This window comes from Erpetoichthys calabaricus, chromosome 12 (genome assembly GCF_900747795.2).
Source record: "Erpetoichthys calabaricus chromosome 12, fErpCal1.3, whole genome shotgun sequence".
NCBI classification, from domain to species: Eukaryota; Metazoa; Chordata; class Cladistia; order Polypteriformes; family Polypteridae; genus Erpetoichthys; species Erpetoichthys calabaricus.
Window position 1 is genome coordinate 29,574,890 of NC_041405.2, and position 16,616 is coordinate 29,591,505.

General features: G+C 41.8%; 1 protein-coding gene across 2 annotated transcripts in view; it reads left to right on the forward strand.

Moving 5' to 3' along the window:
- The window catches only part of LOC114662007 (ankyrin repeat and fibronectin type-III domain-containing protein 1-like), a 158,352-nt gene that overhangs the window by 116,296 nt on the left and 25,440 nt on the right, over positions 1-16,616 (forward strand). For both annotated transcript variants that reach the window (XM_051934841.1, XM_028815289.2), the window contains 7 exons: positions 229-433; positions 1,993-2,169; positions 6,202-6,315; positions 6,832-6,929; positions 9,367-9,457; positions 9,558-9,665; positions 11,940-12,039. In XM_051934841.1, the coding sequence (XP_051790801.1) occupies positions 229-433; positions 1,993-2,169; positions 6,202-6,315; positions 6,832-6,929; positions 9,367-9,457; positions 9,558-9,665; positions 11,940-12,039 (893 nt within the window). The remainder of the gene's footprint in view (positions 1-228; positions 434-1,992; positions 2,170-6,201; positions 6,316-6,831; positions 6,930-9,366; positions 9,458-9,557; positions 9,666-11,939; positions 12,040-16,616) is intronic.

A 16,616-nucleotide genomic window follows, 5' to 3' on the forward strand; every position in this document is an offset into this window, starting at 1 on the left:
GTAAATCCATCCCAAGTTCGGACCCACCCTGCACTTACCATTTCTGGCCCTCTGAATTAATTGACAACCACACAGAGCCTACCTTGGTTGAGCACAGATATCTTATTACTCCCCACAACTCTGGTTCATATTGTTTCGGCTTGCAAATGTAATCATGGCAATGGGGAAGTTAGCCACGTTTCTTTGTGTTCAGACTCATAGTGTCCTGTGTCTTTCTTTCTCTTTCAGAGCCCGCAGTACCTGTCTGTGTGGGAGGCCATTGAGAATGACGACATTGAAGCCATTCACCTCATGCTGGGCAAGGCCAGTGTTCAAGAGGAACTCAATCGGCTCACCAGTGAGGGTCTGGTTCCCCTGGATATGGCAGCCCTCATGAATAACACCCCTCTGGCAAAGATGCTGACACGTGCGGGTGCCAGAGACAATCCCAATTGTAAGTAACCCAGTGTCCTGATATGTCAGAGGTTTATGGAGGCCTGATGGCAGAGGAAGGGAGAGACACAAAATTCTTGCGTCTTACAGGCTTTTCAGATGGAGGAGTGGTCATTTTCTTATGAAAACTGTGCCTCCAACACTTAACACTAGAATTACCAGAGCCTACGAAAAAAACTCGTAGATCCGGCTCACCTTAAATCGCTTCTTAAAACCGTTCTCACCTCTCCGCCAGCGTCTTTTGTCATCTAAATGTACTGATAAAGACAAGCTGCCAGCAGCCGGCTATTCCATCCCCCCAACGACTTAGAACGTAAATGAACTTTTCCCAGCTCATGCCTTGATTGATTATCTGGGAGTGAAGTGGAGTTTTAGAGTGGAAATAATAGATTGTTATTTGGAACACACGCATTTCATATGTGTTGCATTTCTACAGTAATCTGTGTAAACATGTTGTTAAAACAGAAACGTTTTTATATTCTAGTAGCAAATGACAAAATGTAGGCATAAACTATATAATGTATGAAGCCTGAAGTCCAAATATCAAAGAAACACTTTCAGTGTGCGCAGGAACATGCAGGTGGCCAGTTGCTGCGTGCTACAACGCATATTTTAAAAAAAGAAAGAGACAAATATATGTGACGTTTTGAAGAAATCATTTTATGATGTGAATAGTACCAATCAGAAAACATCGTCAAAGTAATGCAATATTATTTTAAAACGAACAGCGTCAGATCGGGTGTGAAGTTATACTGGCGCTGTTTGAGTCAGATCAGAAGCTGAATAAGCTGAAAAAGCTCCTGTTCTGACTCTAAGTAAAAAAGCATGAATTGATCAACAGAAATAACCGCGATTGACATTTTAAACTTAACGATTTACAGTACATACCAATTTATAAATTTAATGTCCGTTTGAGGAAAAAAAAAAAACACTTTCTCCAAAGCTGGGAATCGAACTCAAGTCTCTGTAGGGCAACTGTGCTCCAAGTCAGCAAACCGTAGCGTTAAGCCACGGAAGCTATTGTATCATCCTTGAACCTTTTGTGAAAGTGTTTATTTGATGTTTGGACTTCAGGCTTCACAGATTCTATAGTTTATGCCTACATTTTGTAACATTTATTACTAAAATATGAAAAAGTTTCTGTTTTAGCAATGTGTTCACACAGATTACTGTAGAAACGGAACACGCATGAAATGCATGTATTCCAAATAGCGATCTATTATTTCCATTCTAAAACTCCAGCAGTTCAGTCACTCCCAGATAATCAAACAAGGCATGAGCTGGGAAAACTTAGTGAACGTTCTGCGACGTTGGGGGATGGAATAGCCGACTGCTCGCTGCTCCTCTTAATCGGCACATTTAGAAGACAAAAGGGAGGTGAGAATGGTTTTAAGGTGGGCCGGATCTACGAGTTTTTTCGTAGACTCTGGTAATTCTAGTGTTAAATGGCTTGACAGTGTGATCCGTACTTTGGCAGTTTGTTGTCAAGTCTGCAGGCATTGAGGATTCTAACAGGAAAACCAGCTGAATGTTGTTCATATCGGCTCTTTTCCCTTACAGTTTCCCACGCTGCCGAGCGTGAGGCACACCTTTGCAGCCTGATTTCTGAAGCGGGACACAGGGTGCAGCAACTACAGGATGCTGTAAACGAGACCCCAGAAAAGCGCAGGGAGCTGAGAATCTGGACGCTGAGGCAAAAAATGTACTGCCAAATGCAAGAGAACTTTCAGCAGATGGGTAAGTGTGGGCAGAACATGATGACCTCAAGTGTCTGAATCAGGGTACGCCTTAAGTGCGGAAAAGAAGGATTAGCTTCAGATGGAGAAGTGTTGTGCTGCAGCATATCCTTCTGTCTGATATTTGCTCTCATAAGGAATGATCACAGGGTGTCACCATCTGGAGCAGTTGGATACTTGGCTTACCCTGAGACTTGAACATGTTCCAGTATGCTTAGTGTTACATTACTCCCTATGCAGAGACCCCTAGGTTCCTGTACCTCTTTACCTTCATGCCTTAGCCTAGTTGTTTTCTGAGCTTTCCAAACTGGTGGTCTTCATCTATTGGTACAATGCAGTAATGACTCTGTTAGGCTGAATCTTATCCTCCATCCTGCCTCGTTCTGTACGACAGTTGCCATATTGGGTGGTTTCATGCCTTTCTGGGCTGTTTTTAAAGCTGTTGTTTATGGCATAGGCATGACTTTATTTATTTATTTTTGATTGTGTACAATTTTCTATATAAAATTGTCAATCGTCTGTTTGCATTTCCACGCCCCTTTTAGTCTATCAAACTGTCTCTTCTTTCCCAACCAGTGAAAAGCGAACCAACCTCCCTTCATTTGAGGTTTAAACCCTGAATTTTTAAGATAGTTACAGTTCATTCAACCAATGACATTGCAAGAACAACTATTTCTATGCAGTTATCAAGAAAATTGGGAGTTACAGTAGAGATCAACCAATTATAGCTGATGAAAAGATCCGTTTGCAAAAGAAAAGCAAAAAGGTCTAAATTTGAAATGTAGTATAGCTGAGGTACTGAAAGTATACTCGCGGTTATTCTACTCCTATTGGAACATATTTGTAAACATGTGGGGAAATGTAAAAGTATTAAAAACTATTTTAACATACATATGGGTAGATCTGGGAAAATAATTCTGATTTGAAACAACTGATCATTACTGTTGTTTGAGGCATATTTGGTAATACCGATGTCACATTAGATAACCTGGTTAAATCAGACTTGGCAACTAAATGTTGTTGATCTCATCGCCGAACCATGTTAATTAACAAGACCTAAAAAACGCTGGCCATGTCAAGTTTAGCAGCTGCATGCTAACGTTCCAACTGAGTTGTCTTCGCCCCTTTTTATGCTGCCTGACAGAGTCCATGTTGTAAAAAGAGTTAACTGGGAGAGTGAGCTCAGCCACATACTGTTGTGGTCCATAAGACAGGAGACATCAGACAGACAAACCTCTTTCCACGCTGCTGCATTGTACTCATGGTTGTCAGTTTTCTTACACGTAGAACTGGCCCCAGTGACTAAAGAACGAGTTGTGGACTAGTTGGAGTGAGGCACAGAGCATGTCACATTATGCAATAGCTTCACAAGAGTGAGCTGTCGATTGCCTCCAACTCGCTAAAATTATGTAAATGAAGGCTACAACTGAAAATTTGGTATCGGGTACACTGTGTTAATCCCCGAAGGGAAATTGTTTTTTTTTAAATTTGCTGAAAAAGTTGTTGAAATTGGCATAGCCTTAAGTCATCCTTTCTTATCTGAATACAACATTTATAATAATACATTAAACTTTTAAGTACACTTAGGCATTTTGTGAGATCTTTTTATTGAAAGGATGGTTACTGAGTACAGAAAATGTGTTGCATTTCAACATTGTATTTGGGTCAGTGGTGGTATAACTTTCTGCTAAAGGTAATTTTCACACTGAAATGGAAAAAAGGTACGAGATACAAAGTATTGGCGACACACCTGATTGTAATATACACGAAAATATATGCTGTGAGGAAAAATGAGGCAGTACAGGCTGAAGTGTTGGGATCCTAGTGAAACTGCCGTTTAACAGCAAAAAAGCTAAGTGGGATGAGGGGAGACATTTACTGATGATTAACGATCATCAATCATCGCTGAGGTACTTCCTCTCCGACAGTCGCAGTCTTTGGAATGAATGCCCACTTTCAGCTATGTTGTTTCTTTTATAGCCGAGCGACTGTAATGGGAGGGATGTCTGAGGCGATCTGGTAGGAACATTACTCGTCCTCAGAAGTTTCCTCCTCCACTCTAGGGCTGGAAGAGGAAGAGAGGTGAGTAGCTGTCCACCAGTTCACCTCAGGGGCTGAGCCTTCAACATACCCCCTTAATGCATTTGTGTGACTGTGCGTGTTTTTTTGGATTATATGAGGTTTTGATGCATCCAAAATCTGAATCTGCCTTTTGTTTTGTATTCTAATTTTTTTATTGCCATCTTATTTTCCTGTATTTATGTAACACTGTCTGCTGTGATCACATGACCAACGTTGCTGTGTGTGTGATATCATTGAAGTTTTCTATTAATAATGTGGTGTTCATGTACTGAGTTATCCCTCAGTGGATGCAAAAACATATTCATCCTTTTTAGTGATGTTTCTTGAATGAGTTTCAAATTCAAGTAGTCCTTGGGTACTAGGTTTGTTTCTTTTGGTTTTGCTGTGAAAGAGCAGAACTAAAATGGACAAATGGTATGAGGCCTCTATAGGACCCACAAAAACAGGCCAGGGTTTTCCCTAGCCTGCCTAGAATAGACCTCACCTTAGGCAAACAGACTTCCCAACTCCATAGGCAGGCTTTTGGCCTATCCAGTCTCCAGAAATGGAGAACAGGCCTTAAAACTTCAGATGTCCCAAAATATTTCAAAATGCCTCTGAAAGGAAAGCCGAGAAGAACCTTTGGCTTGAGAAACAAGTCCCACAAAGAATTCTTTTAAAAGAAGAATTTATTTACATAAATAAATGTCAGCTCATAACAGCAAATCTTAATCTGTAATCTAATAATCAGAATCCAAGAACAGCAATCAATGAGCCGCGGCTGAATCCTTCCTACCTGCATTTTTAATGGTCCACAGTGGTTTGGTGACACATGTACTCCTACCAGCGTTAAGCTGCAGTAGTTCAGATGTGAGACAACCAGGAGTTGTGTTGCATACTCTTGTCAGACACTGTCTGATCTTACAGATGTTGTATAGAGTGCATCTCAAGACCGAGAAACCATAGCAATAAGGTCAGTGAATGACCGTTTGTCATTGATCACCACCCCTAGCTTGCGTACTGACTTGGTGGGTGTTAGCAACAATAAGTCGAGTTAAATAGAGATAGGGTGCTGAATAGACGGATGAGTTGGGATAACAAGAAGGTCCGCCTTTGCCAGGTTGAGCTGAAGATGGTGCTACTTAATTCAGGTTGCAAAGTCAGTGAGACATGCGGAGAGTCTAACAGGTACAGCTGCTTTTCATCAGAATTTTACTAATAGAAAAAACTATGGGATGGAATGATAGGGCCTAGAGAGAAGAGGAGAGGATTGAGCACCTCCGTTCTTGCCTAATGTAACCTTGATAATCTCTCCTCGCCAGGTCACACAGGAGGATATGCCCAAAGTGGTAGGACTCAAACTATCTGAGGGCTGTACCAGTGATGCCAATGTCATAGAGGGTGGTAAGGACAATCTGATGATTGACTATGTCAACGGCAGAGGAGAGATGTAGAAGGATGGGAACAGATGACATGTTGGTAGCTCTAGCTAAATGTAACGTGTTATGAGTGAGTAGAGCCTCCTCTTTGGAATGCGATCAAGTAGTCTATCTTGTAGAAGAAAGGAAGAGATCTGGTTAGAGACCGCACATTCAAGTGTTTTGGATAGAAAGGAGAGGAGAGAGACAGATCTGTAGTTACCCACTTGACATGAAGTGTGGGCTCTTTGAGAAGTGGAGCTGAACGCTTTACTCTGTAGGCTGTACCCTCAGGTGGATGTCACTTGTTTGGAAAAGTACTCTCAAAATGTAACCTCCTTATGCAAATGAAGTACAAAGCGCCTAATCAAAGGAAATGACATTTATGGAAGTTTACAGCTTGTCGGGGTAGCAATTCCCTTGCCTGAAATGGTCTCACCAGTATTGTGCTTGATTTTGTGCGGTTAGGTGAGAATTTAACTGCCATTGGGATGTAAACCGTCTGTCAAATCTGGCAACTGTGCCAACCCCTCTTCCTGTTTCTGTTTTTCTAGATGCCCCAAGTACTCCGTGTAATGTCACTGTCCTGGTTACCAGTGCGACAGGGCTGACCGTTTATTTCCAGGAGCCCTGCAAACCAAAATGTGGCATCATCACTCGCTATAAAGGTGAGTGAATCAAAGATTTGCTCAAGGCTTTGAGGCCTTCAGAGGATCATCAAGTGAAGAATGGGTGGGAGAAGACACTTTGGAATATCTTGACTTTGTTTTTCAAGGCTGATCCACCTCACTGTTAACAGTCTTTAACTATTTCTTCTCTTTCCAGTCAGAGTGTTTATTAAAATGGTGACTTTGGGAATGTGTTGCTGCTCAGGCAGGTTGTGCAGGATTTGGACCTTTCTATACTACTTTCCAGTCAGGCACTCTTAATAAAGCATTTCCATAGTGTACAACATCACTTGGTACTTTAAACAACATTTCATGCTATTCTGCTCTGTGATGGACTGGTGGTCTTAAGAGCTGCCAAGATCAGTTCTAGTTGCCTGCAACCGTAAATTGTAATAAACAGGTTTGGGAATCCTGAAAGCACAAAGCAGGAGACAGCTCTAGACGGGGTCCAGTCCATCTCATCTAAGTGTGAAACTGCTAGCAGTCATTGGACTTTTATGTTCTGTTTTAATGCAGTGGAGTGGAGCTGCTCGGCAAACTTTGACCCCTTGTGTGGTTCGGAGACAATTCAGAAACTCAAGTGCACTCAGTACACCATCACTGGACTTACTTCGGTATGATTTGTCTTCTTTTTTGTTAAGAATTATTATTTGTGGTTTAATTCCTGGTTTGTTGTTTTGTTGGTTCATTGATTTACTTATGCCTTAAGCTTAAGCAAGAATAAATATTCCAAAATTTAAAATAAATAGTAAATGTCTTACTAAGTAAATAAATAAATGGCATATTATGTTGATTGGCGACTGTAAATTGGATTTGTGTGAATGAGTGGTGGGTGTCTGACCGAGGGTGCTCTGTGATTTACTGGGTTTCCATTCAAGATCAGCTCTTTTCGCCAGCGTGGCCCAGAACTCCTGACAACTCTCTACTCGATATGCTACTACAGAAAATAAATGGATGAATAAACACATGCTGAAACAAAAAATGCCAGTGAAACACATGGCCCTACCATTCTAAAATTAAATGCTCCATCTTGCCTGCTTATTCTTTCTCATTCTTCATCACTTAATTGCCTTCTGCGATGTACTTGACGCCCAGCAGATGTCACTGCTTTTTTTATTTTTTCTTCCTATTACGGTGTTCTTCATCTCGTAATCACTTTCTGTGATTTGCTTGACACTCAGTCAGTATTCTTTCCGATATTTTTTACTCGGGAGCGGATGTGAAAAAACATATGAGCATGTACTTACCCTTTAGTGGTTCAAAGCACACTTAAGGATTCCCCAGTGGACACCGAGTAGTATCAGGAATTAGCAACACACTAACAACAACTGCTCGGAGGCCTCCCTTGGAGTCGCAGCTGCACAGCACTTTAAAAGAGAACATACAGTAGCAGAAAACACAGCACTCAGCAGATATCACTGCTCTACTTTTTCTTTCTGTCATGTCGCTTCGTTTTGCAGTCAATTAAATGTAATAAACACGCAACTACAAGTCACTTTGATGAGGATGGCTAAAATTTTTTGAATTTCCAAAACCTACCATTTGCAAGTAATCGTGTGACAGATGGACAGATCCTACTATTTTATATTTATAGATAAGAAATAAAAAGTGATATTTGTCCATATGCTGAATCCACTTTGTCCACTACGGAGACCCAAGAGCTTGAGCCTATCCCAGCAGTATTGGAGGACAGCAAGCCTTTGTGGGGTGTTGTTACACAGATATTTACACCGCCTCATACAGAGTCAGTGTAATTAATCAAGTGTGATGACTATTGAGTCGGGAATGGGCCAGGACTACACCTCAGTCCGTCTCTGTGCCTGCCTATTGCCTCGTAGCCAATGTCCACCACTTTACAGCAATCCCGTGATCATTTCACTTGTTTGGATCAGAGAGGTTCAAACAACCATAGTGATCTTTGATCCATAAAAGGAGAAGACTTGTCTGGACAAAACTGAGGTCCAAATAATGGAAGACAGTCAAATCAAAAGGAAATACATGCTCAGCATGAGAACAAATGCTAATCAAAGACAAAAGTCCAAACCTCTTGAAAAGAAATGGCTAGAGAAGATAACATTCCCTCAATTTAAAAGGAGCAAAGCACAACTCAGGCTGTCCTACATGTACACCTCATACCTTTCCGTCAGATAACTGCTATGTAATGACCATTGCGTAAGAATAGACACAGAACAGCAGGGCTACAGACTACAGGTGGGCACAGGAAAGGACTACGATGTCCCAGCCCATTCCTGACATATGCGATGTGGAGAGATTCTGCATCATGAGAAGAACATCCATACATCCATGTGGAGAACCAGTAAACCCTGGAATTTCAACCCTGAATACGTGGAGTTCCACTTACCATGGTGCCCCGTGATGCTTTTGATATATGAATGCCTTTTATATTCTGTACATACTCATTTCAAACATTTCACCTTCGTCTTTGTGGGCTATATATGAATATTCCTAGATAACAAAGTAGCTCAATAGTTAACACTGTGACCTACCAGCTCCAGGAATCCAGGTTTGATATCCAGCCTGGCCACAGCCCATGTTGGTGTTTACGCATTGTTGTTTCTTCTCTGAAAGACATGTCTCTCATTTGTCCTATTATGAGTGTGTGCATGTGTGTGTTTATAATAAACTGGCTCCCAGTCCTGGATGGATTCCTATCAAGTGTCTAGTGTGGCCAAGAATGGCTCGGCCCCAATCTATCAACACCAAAGACGAATCCTAGTGTACAGTGGAAAAAGAGAGTTTGGGAAATGGAGGAGTTAATGTTCCATCCATGCACCCATCAATCTGAAATCTGCTTAATTCACTTCATGGCTGCAGAAGTCCCTAATGGATTATGTGAGGTTAAAGTCCCATGATGCAGTTCCATTGGTGCCCTCTTGTGGCAGCTAGCACACATGATCTTGACATGACATCATTTAAAGTCGAGCTTCACTCAAAGGCGTGCAGGAGCTGACAATGAATACTAACAGAAATCTAACACATCAGACTGGTGCACGCTGATTTTATTATGCAACAATATATTTTATTTTCTAGGGGGTAAAATACTTTGTGCGTGTGTCAGCCTACAACGTGAAGGGCTGGGGGCCAGCTCAGATCTCCAGTCCACCCAGTGCCATTCCTTCCAGTAAGTGAACACCAGCTTCCTTTTTTATGTGCAGCTCTCACTTTGAAGCGAGACCAATCCCCCCAGTTATGAATATTCTGATCTCTGTCTCCCCCTACAGGCTGGAAGGAGTGTTCTGGTATCAAAGTCAGAGGAAAGGAGCAGGCAGAAAGCATGGGGAAGCTACTGGAGCAAGTCAAAGATCCTCTGTACCGGGGATATTTCATAGGTGGGTCTTGGCTTTAGGTGTGACAGTTGCTGGCCGGATGGCGGAGGAGGCGTCACCTACAGCACTCTCACTGTCCTCTGAGTTAAGATGAACACCAGATTTGTGTCGACAGAACATTTTGATTCATTTCCCTGAATCCACATTACAGTAGGTCAGGTCTGAGTTGCTGGTCACTACACTTCAGACTTTCTTGGAATATTTTTGTCTACATGGACTATGTCCTGATTGGTGTCTTTTATAAATTTTTTGTACTTTTTTAGAAGTGTTTTTTTGATATATTTGGGCAATTCTGAGTTTTTTACATCAAGAATTTTAACATTGGTTTATATTTCTGAAACTCCTTATTTTAAAGTTGTCACCTTTCATCATGTACTAGTCGAAGTACCTGGCATTGACATTATAAATGAACAAGGAACAATTTTCTTTTGAAAATTCAATGTGGTAAAACACAATTCACAATGAGACAAAACAAAACACTGTAATTCGGTGAGACAATGAATCTGTTACCCAGATTAGCTGAGAAAAAAATGGCATACATACCTGTGGTCTTTAAGATTTTGCATTGGCCGGTAGAAAACATTGTGTGTGCTGATGACAATGTCCTCCATGAGCCAGGGCATAGTCCTGCTGCCTGATGGGAATTGTAGTCCATGTGTCGTAACTGGTTTTTGTGTTGTCCTTCTCCCCAATATGACATACATAGACACATGCAAAATTTAGTGAAAATTGGTAAGTCTTTTATTTTGTGTGATTAGTGAAAAAGAAACAGCCATCCCAATGGGTTACATTTTTATTTATAGACAACGCCATTTTGTTTAGCTGAGGGCGCCACCATATTTGCATTGGCATGTCTCTCATTGCCATGTCAGTCAATCCTAGAATGATCTTGGAATGTGCAATTCATGACATTTATCGCGTGACTGTATAAACCTCAGCACATGCATATCTGGATCAGCCATCATTTTGTACTGACTCAGAAGAGACCGTTTAGAATTTAATGAAAGAATCAGGAGATGAAATGCAGTGCAAATTTCAAGTCAAGGTTGAGAATCAAGATTAAAGCATGAACCAGAAATCGAAGGTCTTTTGTCAGAAATAGGGTCATCAAGCCAAAAAGAAAGCACACAAAGACTTACACACCGACACTTTAGATTCAGAGGAACTGGAAATGCATGAAAAACCTTTCTACCATCACACAATAGACATTGTATCCCATGCATTCCCAGGTCATTCTGGGATTGATTATTAATGCAATGAGAAACACAGCAATGCAAATATATAAACTAAATGGCATCGTTAATCAAACAATAAAAAAATTAAAGAATTAGAATCACAATCTTTGAAAATTTCCCACATACTGTAAATCTTTGAAAAACACCCCTCAAAACATACAAAGATATATGAAAATTGCGATCATAACAGTCTGTTTCTGCAGCTTATGGACACTTCCACCTTTAGCGAATATCCAACAAGCCAATCCAGTTATCTTTTTAATGCAATACATAGTGACCGATTCTGATATTAGAAATCAGTCGGCCTGACTTCACGTCTTTGAATTATTCCTAATATCGCAAGCAGCGGACAAAGGAAATAAATAAGAAAATACATTGCATAAGTCACTATATGAAGTCCCTCTCATTTGGTAGAGCAGCAACATAAAAGTACATTGCCTCCACTCATTCTGGTCTGAATTAAAAATCTATTCTACAGAAACTCAGGAGTGGAATTGCAGACGTCCAGTATGGACTCGCAGTCACCTTCTCAATGTCCATTACTCAGCAAGACCAGTGCCTTTGTGTGTGACAGTAGCTCCCCGGCTACTGGCTGTAAAGTTTTTATTTATTTTTTTTCTGTCTGCAATATGATGGCCAGAGTTAGTGCCAGCAGTGTGGCCTAAAGGGTAAGATGTTGGACTGTAAACAACTGGACTGCTAGCTCAGAGCCCACTTCTGGTTATTCTAAATAATTCAGTTGCAGAAAATTTAGAAGCATTTTTATGTGGCCCTAAAACCAGAAAGTGCAGTGAGAAGGGTTCACTATAGAAAGGTTCTGGATAAGACAAAAGTTTTTAAGCCTAAATCCAGCACATAAGAATATCATGTGATGCCATTTTTACCCACACTTCACATGTCCAGGGTAGACAAGTTGGTCTAAAGTTCTGCATTAGCTGTTGCTTTAAGTGTTTCTCTCTAAAGACTCTTAGATTGCCCGTCTATAATCAGCCTCTCTTCTTTTTAACATCCCTCTTCCTTCTCTGCAATCATTTGTGGACAGAGACTTCCAAGGTGCACACTCCCAGCAAGAGACTGTCTGTGTCGAGAAGCCTCAAGTATCTGTTCCAGTCCGCCAGCAAGTTTGTTCGCAACTTGCAGAGGTAAGCCTTCCCGGTTTGGCAGTGGTCTTTAGCTTTATCCAAATAGCAAAACGTAGTTTATTTTTATTTTTCGTCTACATTCTCATGATTTTATTTCAGACCAAGGGAATGCAAAGCTTCTGATTCTTGCCATCCTTCTGTTCAACCACTCTGACTGCCACTCTTTAGTCCCGTTAAGCTAGTGATGCATCCCTTTTTCAATGTGCCTTTTCTGTCTGCATTTACCGATATACAGTAATATGGATGGCTCTACAATGTGCTTTCTTATAATCCTATAACTTAAGCAGGTGGCACATCACACGACTTCTAGTCGGAGGGGATGTCAAATTTGGCAACTGTTTTGCTAATCTTGTTGCCTGAGAATGTACGATTATATTGCAAGAAATCTCATGGCGTGACAACTTATCCCACTGCACGATGGAGACGGTGCTGTATGAATGCTTTCCAGTTCAGCTGCAATCTTAGCCCAATTTTCCTGACATTGTTTTAGCAGAATGTGCAACATCGTTCAGATGAGCCTCTTTTGTGGCACAGGTGAAAATCAACAAAAAGATTTTATTTTTCTTCCGCTGGGGCATCACGTCTTCCCCGTGTCCCTCAGCTACAGCACAGTCCCAAAACACACCAACAGAAAATCCAAAACCACTGTAAAAATCACTCGTCTTCCTCTATTCCTTCCAGGCAGCTTCATCCTCCTCCACCCGACTCTGACGCCCGGAGTAGTGACTGTCGGCTCCTTTTATAGCTCACCCGGAAGTGCTGCAGGTGCTCGTTGATCTACTTCCGGCTGCACCTCCAGGTGTGGCTGCGTTCCCACCCAGACAGGCTTGTTAGGCCGTGCAGCTCCCCCTGGCGGTGGCCACAGAGCCCAACAGGAATGAGCTCCGGTGTTCCAAACTATTGGCCCCGATGCAACCCAGGGGGGCTGCCACCAAGTGTTCTGGAGGACATTGAGTGCATCCAGTGTCAAAGTGGCGTCCTGACCGGGCATGGGTCCCGGCCATCTGCCACACAGCATTATGTGCATTGTACTTCTGTCTGAGTGGTCATTGGTTCTCAGCTCTTGCCCACACATAGAGCCAACCTCTGTGGCTTAAGACAAAATCTTTAGTTTTACTGGGGAGAGTTGCAGACTAGTGATACTGGGTTGCTGGGTACGTCCGACAACATGACTAGCAGTAACAGGCGTGTGGTGTGACTGCTTCCAACTCCCCAAGAGTATGTAAATTAAGACTATGACAGAAAATTGGTGAAAAAGTTGTATAATGTGACATTTTCATTCATTCATTCTCCACACACCAGATCCCACCCCAGAAGCACTGGTTAAAAGGCAGGAACTAACCCTGGATGGCGGTGTGTTTTGTCACGGGGTGAGTCGCACACATCACATTCTGTCCAAGACCAGGCCTTTGCACTCTAGTGACAGGCCAAAAACCCACAAAATCTGGATTAGAAAGGCCATAAGAAGCAGCTCTTCTACTCCATGAACATTGGGAGAACTCCAGCATTCCTGCATACAGGGAGAGCTTCTAAACACCGCAAGCAGGGCGCTTCCTGGTGATGTCAGCGGAACTCTCTATGTCACTCACCCCGCACCTTCTGCACAGCACCGACAGACCACTACAGGGTGCCAGTCCACCACAGCCCACATTTGTACACACACCCTTACTCTCTCACAGCATTAGTGTTATTAGTCATCATGTGACTGGTATGAAGAAGAGGAGTGAGAAATGGAGTGCAGGGAGAAGAAAAAAACAGGCAGACATGGGAGAACCTGTAAACTTTTATGTTATCCGCCAACCCTTACTCCTTGAAGTGTCTTATTCTCCATAAGCCTGAAGTAATTTCTGGAGATAATATGCAGTTTTGAAGCTGAGCTTGTGTGTACTGCTTAAGTACATTAGTCATGCTTCCATTAGTATGTGCTTATCATGTTCTTCTGCTAGAAATGTCTTATAATAAGCCAATAATGAAAAAAATAATGTGAATGAAACATCAAAAAGCATTACACTAATACACTGTACACATTACAATAGATAGATAGATAGATAGATAGATAGATAGATAGATAGATAGATAGATAGATAGATAGATAGATAGATAGATAGATAGATAGATAGATAGATAGATAGATAGTACTTTATTGGTCCCAAGGGAAAATTGAGCTTTTTACAGAAGCTCAAGAAATATAACAAAAAACATCAACTCTCCTTCAGACAAACACCAGAATTACAAAGAGAAGAGAACTTCTGACTTGGCTAAAGATAAAGAAGCAGTCACAGTCAGCCATCATAAAGCTCTAGGGATAAAGAAGCCCCAGTAGCTCTTCTTTCTTTTGTAAAATCTTAGCAACATCCATCCATTTTCCAACCCGCTGAATCCGAACACAGAGTCACAGGGGTCTGCTGGAGCCAATCCCAGCCAACACAGGGTACAAGGCAGGAACCAATCCCAGGCAGGGTGCCAACCCACCGCAGGACACACACAAACACACTCACACACCAAGCACACACTAGGGCCAATTTAGAATCGCCAATCCACCTAACCAGCATGTCTTTGGACTGTGGGAGGAAACCGGAGCGCCCGGAGGAAACCCACGCAGACACGGGGAGAACATGCAAACTCCACGCAGGGAGGACCTGGGAAGCGAACCCGGGTCCCCAGGTCTCCCAACTGCGAGGCAGCAGCACTACCCACTGCGCCACCGTGCCGCCCAATCTTAGCAACATAATATATTAAATACAAATTTGTAAAGTAAACCTGGATATTAAGAAAAGACATTTTACAAGCAACCTGAAACATACTGCAACAAAACAAAGTCAAAGCATTGCTTATTAACCATAGTTGAAAATATACACATAAAGTCAGTTGACAACGGACACCATTGCAGGCCTGAGCCATTGCTTGGGTTTGCTGTGGCCTTAACTCAGAACACAAACACACAAGAGTTGCCCAGTCAGATACATTTATTCCCATTTTCCTGTACTGTGTGTTCTTTCTTTCTTTGGAAATCATCCATGAAGTCTCATTTTCTCTCTCTTTCTTCAGATGACATTGTTTACCGCCATTCCTGTTAACTTAGTGGTAGGCAAAAGTGTCTAATGTCAAACCTTAATTGTTGTTATGCCCCACTGTATATTAATTGTGACTGCTCCCCATTCCGGTGTTGACCGGTTTTGCACATGCTGGGTACTTTATGCTATACATCTTCCATAAGTTGTGTATTTCTGCCCATGCACTTCATCATCACTTTTTGCTCTTCATTTCATTGTGGCTTCCCCTGTGATGCACTGGCACCCATTCCAGGGTGTCGTTCCTGTCTTCCAATCTATGTTTTCTGGCTTAGGCTCCAGGGGCCTCATGTATAAACGGTGCGTACGCACAGAAATGTTGCGTACGAACCTTTCCACGCTCAAATCGCGATGTATAAAACCTAAACTTGACGTAAAGCCACGCACATTTCCACGGTAACTCATTCCTTGGCGTACGCAATTTATCCGCCCGGTTTTGCAGACTGGCGGCACCCAGCGTCAAAGCAGTGCTACTGTTCCTATGTGGTTACTCTTTCTTAGATCCACATCCACGGCGGCGGCTTTATCAAATACACTGAAATTAACCGCATATCGTTCATAAATTTAATGCATCTGATTGTAATTAACCTGTAACAATATAATGGTCCACAGAATGGTCAAACTACTGTTCCTGTGTGCTCATCCTTTCTTTCTTAGCTCCACATTCCTGACGCGACTTTATAAATACACTGAAATTAACTGCATATTGTTTATTAGTGTAATGCATCTGATTGTAATTAACCTGCTGCAATATAATGGTCCAGGGAATAGCCATAGTATTCCAAATACCAGAACTGCTTTAGCGTTGTTACGCTCACTGCATCTTGTTCTTCTTTTTGCTGTTCCCGTTAAGGGTTGCCACTGCGGATCATCTTTTTCCATATTACTCTCACTGCACCACTCGGAGTATTTATATCACTGTATCTGAGTGTGAATCACAGCAGCAGATGATCGGAAAGAGAATTATCGGTATACAGTTTCAAGTACGCACTACCTCAACCACGGCAAAAAGCGTCAAAGCCTTTCCTGTACGGACCTCGCGTTTCAGAAACAGTTTCATCCCAAGAACTCTAAACACACTCAATCACCTCACTGTAAACTTGCACTACAGTTATAATATTGCACAACCTGCGCTACTTTATAAAGCGCGCATGATGACAATATCATTTTTAAGATGAAATGCAGCAAAATATGTTGCTTATAGTATACAGATAAAACTTTAACTTCATTTAAATAATCTGTATTGCTAATAATTAAACATGTGAGGACACGGTGCCGCAGCGTATAGCTAGTTCAAGGATAGCTTCTGCCTTGCGCTGTATTCTTGCTGGTGCTGACGTGACACTGGAAGGATAGACGAATAGAATAATGAAACATGTACTACGAAGATATTTCAATGTTCCTTAAAAGTTTTGAAGAATCGGCGTTCTAAGCTTACAAATGGCTTAACGTCTATTACACAGCTGATTGTGTGGCGATTGGAAAAAGAAAAGTATGGACAGGAAT